Source organism: Corapipo altera, unplaced genomic scaffold, assembly GCF_003945725.1.
Source record: "Corapipo altera isolate COAL_440 unplaced genomic scaffold, ASM394572v1 44, whole genome shotgun sequence".
NCBI classification, from domain to species: Eukaryota; Metazoa; Chordata; class Aves; order Passeriformes; family Pipridae; genus Corapipo; species Corapipo altera.
The window spans coordinates 12,446,537-12,458,980 of NW_020884880.1; the positions used below are offsets into that span (position 1 = coordinate 12,446,537).

The 12,444-nt window shown below is 46.6% G+C and overlaps 1 protein-coding gene across 1 annotated transcript; it reads right to left on the reverse strand.

The window, feature by feature from the left end:
* Positions 1 to 5,209: 5,209 nt before the first annotated feature.
* On the reverse strand, positions 5,210 to 8,561 carry HOXA7 (homeobox A7). The gene is made up of 2 exons (XM_027639427.1): positions 8,058 to 8,561; positions 5,210 to 7,027 (listed from the first exon to the last, which is right to left on the reverse strand). The coding sequence occupies exons 1-2, from the start codon at positions 8,431 to 8,433 to the stop codon at positions 6,744 to 6,746; spliced, it is 660 nt and encodes a 219-aa protein (XP_027495228.1). The 5' UTR covers positions 8,434 to 8,561; the 3' UTR covers positions 5,210 to 6,743.
* Between the last annotated feature and the right edge of the window lie 3,883 nt (positions 8,562 to 12,444).

The following is a 12,444-nucleotide window of genomic DNA, read 5'->3' on the forward strand; positions in this document are numbered from 1 at the left end:
CCGCCCCGCGCCGCCCCGCACCGCACCGCGCCGTGCCGCGGACACCGGCCGCGCCCCCGGGGCGGCGCCGCCCCTCCGCGGGAAAAATAATTCGGTAATAATAACAACAATAATAGCGATAATTCCCGGCAGCGCGGGCAGTGTGACAGCGGCTAATGGGGACCCACCCGCGGCCGCTGGAGGTGTGTGTAGGGGGTCTTCGCCCTTAAAAGTTGGAGGCCCCGCGACGAGGCAGCCGCGCAGCCCCGCAGGCAGGGTGGGCGAACCGCCCGCCGGTCTCCGGCGGAGGGAAGGAGGAGGGAGAGAAGGAAGGAGACGGCGGTGGAGGATGCTGCGGAGGGAAACTTTGGAGTGGAGGGAGCACGTGAAAGGGGGAGCGGAGCGCCACGCAGCGTGGGGGGCGGAGGGGGGGGGGCGGCCTCTCTCCAGTTTGCCATCGCGATGCCACAACCACATCCAAGAATTTCTGAGAGATTTTAAAACGTGTTTATTTATCCATTCAGTCGAAAACTGCCCCTCCGCTGAGGCTTCCCTTCGCAGCTCAGGGAGCCTGCCCCAGTGCCTAATCCAGCTTTTGTGAGGGAGGCTAACCCGTCCCGCATGGAAGAGGTCTCGTATTTTAATGAACACTACCATAATTAACGCGGAGGTCGTGGCGGTGGCCTTTTGGGGAGGGGGATTTTTGATTTGCACCAAGTGCCCGAGGAGGCCTCGAGAAGAGCTCGGCAGTCTCCCAGCGCCGCCCAGCAGCCCAGCTAAAGTTCTGCGTGTCTCTTCTTCCCAAGTCTACCCCTGTTTCAGCCAGAGCTGAGCCGAGGGAATCAAACACTCAAAATAAAAAACGAGCCAGTAGGACTATTCCTAATTAATATAGCCCTACTAATGAATCAGCAGAAGCCAATCGGTTTGGTTGTTGCTCCGAATAATTTGATTAAAAGCGAATGTGTACCTTTAAGAGGAGAAAAACAATACACGAAACAAACATTTCCACCTTCATTTTTCAATATGGCAGTTACCCCATAGCGGAAATATAATTCTTGGCCCAGGGCTCGGACAGTAACAGTGCTGATGAAATTCGCTGATGCGCATTTAATTCAGCCATAACCGCGCAGTTCCTGGAGATAACATGAGGTTGTTCATTCCAAGCTGTGTTTACTCATAATCCGTGCCCATTACAACAGATTGAATAGCCTAATTTTAAACGCGCTCTGTCACGGAAAGTGACATTCGTACGAGCCCCGTTTCCTAAAGCAGCTTTCAAAAGAGTTTTGTTTTTGTTGGGAGACTATTTGTCTCATTTCCGGGGGCAGATTACGATACCTATAAAACAGTAGTGAGCTAAAACATCGCTCCACAATAGTTTGTATTGTTTGCAGTCTCAGCTGGACTTTCACATTCAGATGTTGATTGCCTCCAATTTTTTTTAAACTTCCTTAACCTCTTGAGCCCAGCCAATCCATAAACACACCTGGTAGAATTACAGCTCACTAGCTGCATGCTTTGAGAGGTCATTTCAGAAACATGTATTTCCTGAAAAACAGATCTTTCCAGAGGAAAAAAAAAAGTTTTTTTACTCAGTGAGAATAGAGTTTAAAAAGGAGGAAACACCAGCCGTCAAGCACACACAACACGGCAAATACGAAGAGGTTTTTAAAAGAGCAGATTTTCGCCAACTCAGGTCAGAACGAAAAAGCACCACGAAAAAGGAACACTCAGGACAACCAAAACCCACCGGCCTTACTTCTAAAAAGTTGTGGCCAGACGGTTTTCTATTTAAATCCATCATACAGACCAAAACAGAATTTAAAACAAAAAAAAAAACGCTCCAGGCTTAGTTGTATTTACATTTTATAGCATCGGTTACAGACTGTTTCCCCCCCTCTGTTTCTTTTTGTTTCTTTCCCGTTTTTCAAGTTATTGCTTGCGTCCAAACCAAGTTGTGAAAGCCCCACTGCAGGAAGCGAAAATATTTCTCCGTTGATCCCATAATATGAAAATGAATGAAATGTGCACGTTTGCCTGACTGAGTCGTGTTAGAGTAGTTACAGTGACAGCTAAACCGTCTGCACTGCAATCTCCGCTTCAGTCACATTCAAGCGTCCTTTCCGCTCCTCCCCCTACCCCCAGAAAACCCCGAATTACAATAATCTACTACCCCCCAGGTCTGCCGAGGAAACGTCCTGCCCAGACACATTTCGCAGCGGTTTCCCTTCACCGTTCCCGCCCGCATTCTAGAAAGCAGAAAGCAAGCCAGCCGCTGCATTTAGACAACGCAACAAAGTCACACTTCGCGACATCCGTGTATTTCATCCCCCTTTTATTTGTTTTCGTAATTCCCCGCACCCCCAGCACCTTCTTCACAAAACACCTCGCCTTCCTCCTCCCGCCGAAAACCCGGCCGCGACCCCAGCCACTCTTGGATACAGGTGCGGGGGTAGTTACCCTCTTAAGCTTAAAAAAACCTCTTTCTCCTCGTATATAAAACCACTTTCAGATCATTCTCGTCCTCGCCAGCGTCATCAAAACCAACCTTTAACTAATAGCTCCTAATCCAAACAGTTTGGGCAAGGCGGACCGTTGTTTAGACTGGCGGGGTACAAGGAGCCTGGCCGGGGGGACGCGGGCAGGTCCTCCCCAGCCGGCTCCCACCGTGATAACTTGCAGTTGACACACACCGAGGTACAAGCGGAGGGTGAGTGGGCAGAGCCGGTCCTGCCAGAATATCTTGCCCGGGGGCGAGCTCCGATGCTCCCGTAGAAAAAGGTAGGCCCAACTTGTTTTTTTTTTTTTCTTGTTTTTTTTTTTTTTCCTCTTGGTTTTTTATGTGGGCTCCCCCGAGCAGCGCAGGCTGCCAGCGCTGCCCTTCCCAGGGGCTGCGGGGGCCGCTCCGCTCCGCGCCCGCCTCCGCCATCCCGCCACGCCGTGGCAGCACTGAGCACCCGCGGCCCCGCAATAAATAATCCGGCGCTCACTGCAGCTCCAGTCCGGCGGATACCGCAATGCAATGCAAATGCAGTGCTTTATCAGACCGGCGGCACAGGCAGAGCCGGGGCCGTCGCTTAAAGGCCTCCGAGCTTCTCCTTCGCCGTGAGGAGACGGGAGTGGAGCCGGGCGGCAGCGGCGGGGGGTCCCGGGGCGCCGTCCCCGGGTCCCCGCTTCCCCCCGCCGGCACACACCGCGGGGCACCGGCCCGCCGCCTGCCGCTCCCCCGCCCCAGCGCCGCACCGTAACAGTCACAACAAGGAGAGGAAGGGGAGGGGGGAAAGCTCCGTCTCCGGCGCTGAAATGGGTTTAGCTGCCGCGAAGCCCGCTCCGCGCAGCCGAGGCTCGCAAGCCGCCCGCGCCGGGAAGCGCCGGGTACGGACCCCACGGCGGGCCACGGAATTTATGCAGGCAGCGCTTGATCTGATAAAGAAAATCTAAGACACAATCGCGCTGTTTCCTCCCGTCTAGAAATAACCTTCCTCCTGGACGTGGCAGAGAAGCCAGGAGACGTGTTTACTGATTTCGGTGGTTTTGTTTTGGTTTGGTTTTTTTTCTGAAATAGTAAAAAATAAATAATATCTAAAGTTCATCTACCGCAAATGAAATTTAAGTTAATAATTTAATGCTGCGAATTAATTAAAAAATGTTTGGGGATATTAATTTTTTTTTTTCTCCTGATAGGAAAAAACCCCCATTCATTGATGCTGTAAACTGAATTATTGCAAAATAACCTGAACGTCACAACAAACCTCCTGGCTAATGCAAACAGAAATCAACTTCATGAAAAAAAATCCACAGCTTCCTTGCTAAATCACATAAAATAGACATTTTATTAAGGAATATTTTTGCATGCACTGATTAAGTCAAAATCAACTGAGCTGCAGCCACCTCTATTTTTGGCCGGTAACATTTCCATTTGGTTTAATTACACATGTCTAATATTTAAACGTATTAAACTATTTTCCCCTGCTTACAGTAGTGTCATATACATTTCTCACCTTTTAGGTTCTGGCTCACAGGAGCCCCTGCGACTTTGACAGCTGTCGCTTTGGCTGCACAGGAGACGAATCGCCCTCCTTTTGGTGCCAGAAGAAGCAGGAAATTAGCCAGGTTGCAAGTTGAAAATCTGCCACGCCAGTGCTTTGAATCCAATATGCCACACCTTCCAGCGGGGGAACTGGAAATTGCCATCCCGGATCTGTGTTCTAGGCGGCTGCTTATGCCGAACCTCCGCACACTTTGTTCACTATTGCCTTACAAAGAACAAATGAAATGGGGATTGAAAGCCAGAGAGATCCGAAGCAGGACAGAGCTCAGCAAAAGAATGCGGCTCTATTCTCGCAAGGGAAATTATAAAAAAGTTCATGTTCACGGTTACCATCCACATGACCGACAACGACCAATGGAAAAACCGAACAACTCATAAAGTTGTATTGCAAAGTTGTAAATTTTCATAAACAACAACGGATTTATGGCCTTTTCCTCATCACTAAGAAGAGGCAGGTCTTAGAGAGGCGCCATCTTACCGAAGAGGCAGCCCTAGAGTTTTTTAAAAGACCTGGACTTTGTACTAATTTTATTAAAATTGCAATTAGTACATTGACCAGGAACGGAGTGTAGTAGAAAAAAGGGAACTTCAGCGCAAATGATGCTCTGTTTCTACCTGTATTTATCCAGCAGAATAAAGGGAGTTTTCGGGCTAGATTTTTAAATTTTTAATTTTTTTTTAATATTGAAAATATTAGATCTCATTGACATTACGTGGTATCTAAAGCAGGGGGATTTCCCCCCATTTTCTTGCCACCGTGATGCCCTCCGTCCCCCGAAAGCCGCACGAACAAACAACACACATACCCGACCAGATTATTTACACTTGGAAGTTTTGCATTGCACTTTCTGTTCATTACAAAATATTATTTCACTGTATGCGATTTCGGCTTGATCGCCGATCGCCTGGACTGGGGTTATGACTGCAAGAGGACACGGGAACACGGTAGAAGGAAACCCTCCCATAAAGAAGGCTTTCCGCTTTATTAATCAGCTGCGCTAGGGAAAAAAATAGAGAAACGGACTAATTTGTGTCAATTCATCACCTTGGATTTTTTCCCCCTCCTGATTATCGGGGGGGAAAAAAAAGGTTTAGATGGCCTAATTTCTTTATTTGTCTGTGTAAATAATTTTTTTTAAGCTTCCTTCGAACTGGTTCCTTAATAAAGAAATACAATTCATTGTCAACAAGCATATTTATTTTCTGTGTAACATAAAACACATTTATCGTGGGAGATAATTGAACACGGTATCACTTCCAAAGAGAGTTCACAGACATTTTTTTTCCCACTTCCAATACTTACACGGCATATCCAAATGTTCACAACGAACACATTGAAACACATTGTAACATACAATTTTTGAATAAACTTTAGCCAAACCTTCAAGACGGATTTATACAGAGTTCTTAACAATACATCATGCTACAAAGTTTCCAAATTACATACTTTCCAATTTATGACATGATCTTACAAATGAGCTCCAAGACGAATATAAATGACAAAAAAAAAATACAATATCTGCTATTTTAAGAAAATTCACGGTATTACATATTAACATGTTTGGATAATCAGGACTAATATTTTGTGGGGGTTTTTTTAAAGGTGATTTTTAAAGGTTCAAAGAACACTTTCCGCTATATTAAGATCAACCCAGAATAAGAAAATGGCCTTTAGCAGAGGCAGCCGAAGGTAGAAACCAACGGGAGATATTAAACCGCTTTGTACAATATTGGTGTGTGTTTGCTTCCTCACTCGGAATAGTAAAGAATCGAGAACAAAGATATATTGCAGCATATGGTTTTCATTTATAATTGCTTAGGAATAAATATATTATTTTAAATTTAAATATATTCAGACTTTTCGGTACCAAATTCTATACCAAAGCTATTGATGCGTGCTTTTCGAATCACTACACTTACATTTCTAAAAGCATTTTGCGATTCACATTAGTAATCTTGTAACATCCTTTTGACTACTAAAATACAGTATACTTTCGAAGATAGGTAGGCAGAGCAAGATATATAGGTAGGTAGTCTGGAAAATAGGTAGTACAAATAATTGCTGTAGATTGTAGTGGTTTGTGGAACATTTCCCCCACACACACACTTGCTGTTTAATCTTTTGTAAATGTAGCTGTTAGTTATGATACTTTCCTAACAACAATTAAAAAAAAAAAAAAAGAGAAAACAAAAAGAGAAGTGCAGAGCTACTTATTCAAAATTAGGTAGTTTTTCTTAATGTGAGCCTAATGCACTTTTCCCCTTACACATGATTGAGACTATTGAATCAGGTAGTTACTTCGGAAGGTCATGGTTTGCTATCTGTGCAAGTAGCAGTTCTCCCACTGAAATGTCCCCTGGAGACACCCACCCAGTTTTGGGTAAATGAAGAAAAAAAAAACCAAAAACCAAAAACCACGAAACAACTAAACCCAAATGATTGCAGGATGCTCTTAGGGTATACTACCGAAAGGTTCGGCAGAGGGTAGGTTTGGGGAGTACGGGAGAATGGAGAGTAGGCTGGAAAGCCATCCCAAGAAATGTTTTCATGTTTGCAAATGCTCGCTTGCAATATGATTATTAAAGGGAACTGATTTTTTTTTAATAAAAACACTGAGTCTCTCTTTTTTTTTTTTTCCTTAAAAGGGAACTTTTCCAAATGTCATGTGCATACACTATTCTAAGAGATCACTTCCTCGAGTGGGACTCCTTAGTCCTCCTCCTCTTCGTCTTCTTCCACTTTCTCGACAGAAGCTGCTGCTGACGTGGGCTCATTAGGAGCCGGGGTGCTGGAGCTCTCCTCCTTGTGCTCCTTCTTCCACTTCATCCTCCGGTTTTGGAACCAGATTTTGATCTGCCTCTCTGTCAGGCAGAGGGCATGGGCGATCTCTATCCTTCGCCGCCGAGTCAGATAACGATTGAAGTGGAATTCCTTCTCCAGCTCCAGGGTCTGGTAGCGGGTGTAGGTCTGGCGCCCTCGCTTCCTATCGGGACCTGAAAACAGGCACACATGCGTCCAGGAGTTAGACAAGAAGAAAGGTGGAAAGTCTTCTATTTTTATTTTTCTTGTTATTGTTTTTAATAAATAAATAAATAAATAAACAAAAAGCGGCCGAGCCAGAGTGAACGATCACCCTCTTTGACTTCGACCTGCCCCCCCACTTTGCCCTAACAAAGACTTTTCAGACACACGACCTGCCCTGCTCAGGCAGGGCAAAAAAGAAGTTGCTCGAGACCCAGAAAAAGTGGAGAGAAAGCATTCAGGAGTGGAGGTGGGGGAGGAAATTGCTTTTGGGAGGAGGAACTTTTCCCCCAGGCGATGTATTTCCCTAAAACCTTCCAGACTTTCACGTTTCGCAAGGGGAAATAAAAAGTTGGAAGGCTGGGCTGTATTTATTTTATTTTAATGTCGGGGGCTGCCCCCACCCCTCCTGGATCGTAAACAATACATCGCATTTAGTTCCAGAAGAGAGCTCTCCTTTTTCACACACACACACTCGTACCCTAACACACACACCCCCACCCCCCCTTTTCCTGTTTAGTACATTTCTATAGATCCTTATCTCCGTGGAAAGGGCAGGGGGGACTAGAGTGGCACGTCTCGGCTACGGGGGCTGGCAAAGTCCTCAACAGCCCGTCCCCTAGTCTTAAACGCCCCTGTCCCCTCCGCCTTCTCCAGCGAGCGGGATTTTTTTTCCCAACTTCGACAAGAGGGCAGGGGAGACGCTTACCCGTGGGGGCTCTGGGAGCCCGCAGCCAACTCTCCGCTTTTCCATAGCAAACAGCGCAAATCAACTCAATGCTAAAATTCCATAGCAAATGGAGTTAAATAAATTTACGAGGCTAGAACCCATTAATTGGGCAATAAAAAGTTTTATGATACTCATTTACATACAATGCCACGGGCTTTCTACGCAATGGCGCCTCGGCTATAATTAAAACCATAAAGGCTGTGCTGACAGTAATCCTGGCGACACGCTTTGCCTGGCTGCCACGGCTCCGAGCCCTCTCCGCTCGCCCCTACCTGAAGACCTCATCCAGGGGTATATCCGGAAATTAGGCTCAGCCTGGTTGTGCAGGTTGCTTTCCTCCGCTTTCTCACAGCTGGGTTTGGTTAGCTCATTGCAGAGGACGGGAATGTTCTGATCAAAAGAGGAACAATGCAGGTTGTAGGCATCAGAGCCCAGGCTGTATCCGGAAGAGAACGGGCTTTGATATATGGTACTGTTCACATTGTACAAGCCGGGCATGGAGGAGGCGAAGGCACCCGCGCCTGGTCCATAGCCGCTTCTCTGGGAGTTGCTTGCAAAGGAGCAAGAAGTAGGCTCCGCATTTTGGAAAAGAGAAGCCCCCGCCGTATATTTGCTAAAAAGCGCATTCACATAATACGAAGAGCTCATAATTTTGACCTGTGATTTGTTGTCCGGCAGGCTTCAGTGTCGGTTTTACGAGGTAGCGTGATATATGATAACATTACACCCCCAGATTTACACCAAACCCCATTTTCTTTTGGACTGAGCTGCCTGGAGCACGTGACGGGTCATATGACGCCGCCCGCCAATCCCCGCCCGCCTCACAGGTGGTGCCGGCCGGGGCCCGACGGTGCCCGGCCATGGACGGGCCGGGAATGCCGGGGATCCGCCGCCGCCGCCTCGCCCGGCAGCGCCCTCCAGCCGCCACCGCACCCGGGTGGGCGGCTGGGGGGCGCTCGGCCCCGCAGGGGAACACGCACGCACCGTGTGGTCCTTCAGACGGACCGGGGGGTGTGTTGTGAAAAAAACAAATAATTAAAAAAAAAGGTGTGTATATATATATATATATATATATACTTATATATATGTACGTATATAAAGGAGATGGCTTGTTGTATTCGTAAGGGAAAGAAGCAGGCAGTAACCCCGCAACGGGGCTTGGGAGGGCACTCCCCACCCCGATCCCGAGGGGCTGCCGAGCCTTGGTGATCAAGGCGCTCCCCAGCAGTCAGCCCAGGGAAAATAAAATTCACAGTCACCATCCCCGTGGAAAGAAAAAAAACTCCCAGCAAACCACAAAACAAGCACCACCACCAAAACCACAAAAATACCCACACCAAACAAACAAACCTTCCCCCCCCCCAAAAAAAAAAAAAGAATAAATAACCTTCTGAACATCTCAAGAAGAAAAAGCAGAATAAACCAAAATCCTTGAAATTGAAGAAATCGCCTACAAATGGCTTCAAATCACCGCCGCCTGTTTACTGTTCCTGTTTACCTTTCCACCCTACATACCTTGCAGTCCTGAGCGTGAGGCGGCAGCGGTACGCGCGGATGACGGCGAGCGTTGCTGCTTTTCTAAACACTGATCTCCCCAACAATGCGAATGGCTCTCCATTGAGGATGCTGCTCCGTGCCCTTCCTTTAAACGGATCGTAAAATGAGTTTCCTTCCCTCAGACAGGGAGTCTTGGTAAAGACAGCTTTTACTGCCTGCCTGTATTGCACATCATAAACTGGAAGGAGCACAATGGAATTGCCCCGGAAATTCTCCTTTCAATTATAGTTTGGTGCCCCGTGTACAAAGACTTTCTCACCAGTTAAAATTGTTCTTGGTGATATTTCGCACGGACCCTAAACTTTATGTTTTGTAAACGTGGGACACTCTCTCTCCCCATACACACCTCCAACACACACATGCACACACACCCGCGCAGCCTTTGGGACTCTTTATGCGCGGTTATTACAGCCCCATGAATACAGGTTACTGTACAGAAGCAAGTAAACTCTTTAAAGCCAGATCCCTGAGATATTAGTGCTTCAGAACATGCAAATCTGGCGGGTGTATGTAGATATTTGCGAAGTGCTATGTACGTGAAAATGCAGTTATTATTCGCAGGCGTCAGGGAGAAGCTGGCGAACGAGTCCCCTTTGGATATTTCTTCCAATTCACTAATATTAGACAATATCCCTGCGGTCGCAATCGTGATGTGGGAACATGCCGGCAGAAGAGGTTGCTGGAAAGGAATAAAGGCCCAAGTTAAACGAATGCGATGCAAACAAGACGACGACCAAGAAGATCAAAGAGACTGAAGTAGATGACATTAGACCAATAAATTGCTCCTCTGGTGACAATATACCAAGATGTAAGAAGAAAGAAACAGCAAATATAACCAATGTCTAGACTTAAATATGGATATCGTAGGACCGGATAGATTGTCTGTATAGCTGTATTTCGAGCACTCTGATTCTGTACATTTTGCGCTTTCATATAATTTTCTTCGTGTATGTGTGTTTACCACCACCACCTTTTAAAATGTATTTTGCTTTCTTTTTTTTTTCCTGCCAACCCTTCAGATTTCTCAAAAAGTCTTTACTGAATAAACGCTAAAAGGACCCCTAGGCAGGGGTCCCCGCCACCTTGTTTACTTCCCCCATCCTCTGCGAGTTAGGTATAACTCTGCTTCTGAAACAGCCTCTGAAATCTCTCATTTGTCGCTCACAAGATTAGATTAGATCCCCGTGTCTGTAAACGCACATTTCATTTGAATTAATTTTTTTCCAATCGGGGAAACAGAGAACGGGCGCAGATTTCGAAGTTTCGGTCACTGCAATATTCTCAAACGCTTTAAAAATAATCCTCTAGGAGGGATTAATTGTTTTGGTGCTTGGTTTAATTTTTTTTCTTGTGAACTTTGGACTACCTCTCTTTGACTCTGAGCTTTTCCGGGAAGTAAAATGTAGTGATAAAACGGTGCTCATAAGTTATAAGCGACCTGGGAGCACTACATGATTATGGCTTGTGTACTAAGCAGTATCTTGATGTGATTCATACTAGAGAAGATTTTGTTGGTTTGGAATCTGTTCTCACCATAATTTATCCACGATTATAATGGAGCGTGCTGTGCCAAGTTATTACTTAGTATGACGACGCATAAACACTTTTTAATTTCAATGTAATTTTACTGCTCAAGGAAAAAAATTAATCATAATAAGTTTAGCAATGCCATTGTAGACAAACATTTGATAGGAAGGCTGTTGTTAGAAAGCAGGGAGTGGCTGTTAGTCTTTATCCCTTGAAAGACTTAAATTTTTGAAGCAGTGCGGGAGAAAAACTAGCTCTGTGCATTCCTTCCCGATCCTAAATTTCGATATAAAGAGAATGCCTTTGATTTAAGGAAATGTAAATAAAAAGCAGAGAAAGTAGTTCTGTTACAGAGTACTGTGCAGCGATTTGTTTAGTCGTCTGGCGTAAACTTAAAAAATACAGCGTTCATACTTCAGCTCACATTTTATGCTTCCTTTCCTCCTACATTTATTTGCCTTCCAATCACTTTTTTCTTCCATCTTTTTTGGCAACTGCCATCTGAAAATATTCCACAACTCCCCACTAAGCCTCATTCTCAAGAGGAGGAAGCCAACAAAAGCAAAGCGGAAAAATAGTAAAACGACTCGAGGAAACAAAATAAGTAAGTTAGGAATGACTTTGAGAGACCCGTCAAGTTTGCAGAGCATCACCCTTCTCACGTCTGTGTAATATAATCACAACGGGTCCCACAGACCTGAAATTGCTGGGGACACAAGCAGGGCTTTTTATTTGTATGAAAGACAGCTGTTGAAGAATTTCATCCGCCGGTAAATAATTTACAAACGAGATTTTTGCGGCGCTGCAGGTTCCCCGCACGGCTGTTGTCTCACATACGAGGGGTGGCCAAGGGCATTGGAAAATCCATCGGTTGTCCCCAGTGCTCTGAGGGTGAACCTCTTCGGGTGATCTCCTAGCGGGCTAAGCCGTGGAGACCCTCTTCCGTCATGACTGAACCCTTCAATTCCCCCTTTCTCCCAATATTTCATTTCATACCATCCCTTCGGGAGATCAGGATACCCTGTTTGCAGGATCAGAGCTTCACCAGAGAAAGGCGAAGGTTTGGGGCAAGAGAAAGAGGAGCTGGCAGCTCAATGCTAGGGCTCCATCGGTCTCTATCAGATAATACGAAATGTCTCAGTATTTTGAGAATAATAAATGCACCGTATGTCCTTGGTGCAGATCAAGATCTACTTTTGCCACGAGTGCACCGAGCGCGGCTAGGCGGTAAATGCCACCCTTAGTGGAGCCCGCTAATGGAGGGATAAGCGGGGAAAAAAACCTGCGGCAAAAGGGGGGGGAAAAAAGCACCCTCAAACCCACCAGCCTTTGTTAAAACCAAGCCGGCAGTTCCGAGCACAGTTATGCTCCCATAAAGTCGACATTTTAGGAGCTTTCGGGGAGGCGGCCGGGCGCTTGATGGCGGAGGGCGGGCGGGCGCTGTTTCGCGGGGTCACAGCGCCACCTGCCGCCGCCCGGCCGCCACCGCAGCGCCGCCGCCGCCGCCCGCCGCCCGCCGCCCCGGCCCGGCGGAGCCAGCGCCTCTGCCCGCCAGCCCACGGCAAGATATATGTC

What these genes read in the sequence shown, in the direction of transcription:
- HOXA7 (XM_027639427.1), bottom strand. Translation starts at nt 8,433, where the DNA reads ATGAGCTCTTCGTATTATGTGAATGCGCTTTTTAGCAAATATACGGCG. An exon ending in CCCCTGGATGAGGTCTTCAG is followed by an intron (nt 7,028 to 8,057) that starts GTAGGGGCGAGC and finishes GCCTGTTTTCAG; the next exon opens with GTCCCGATAGGAAGCGAGGG.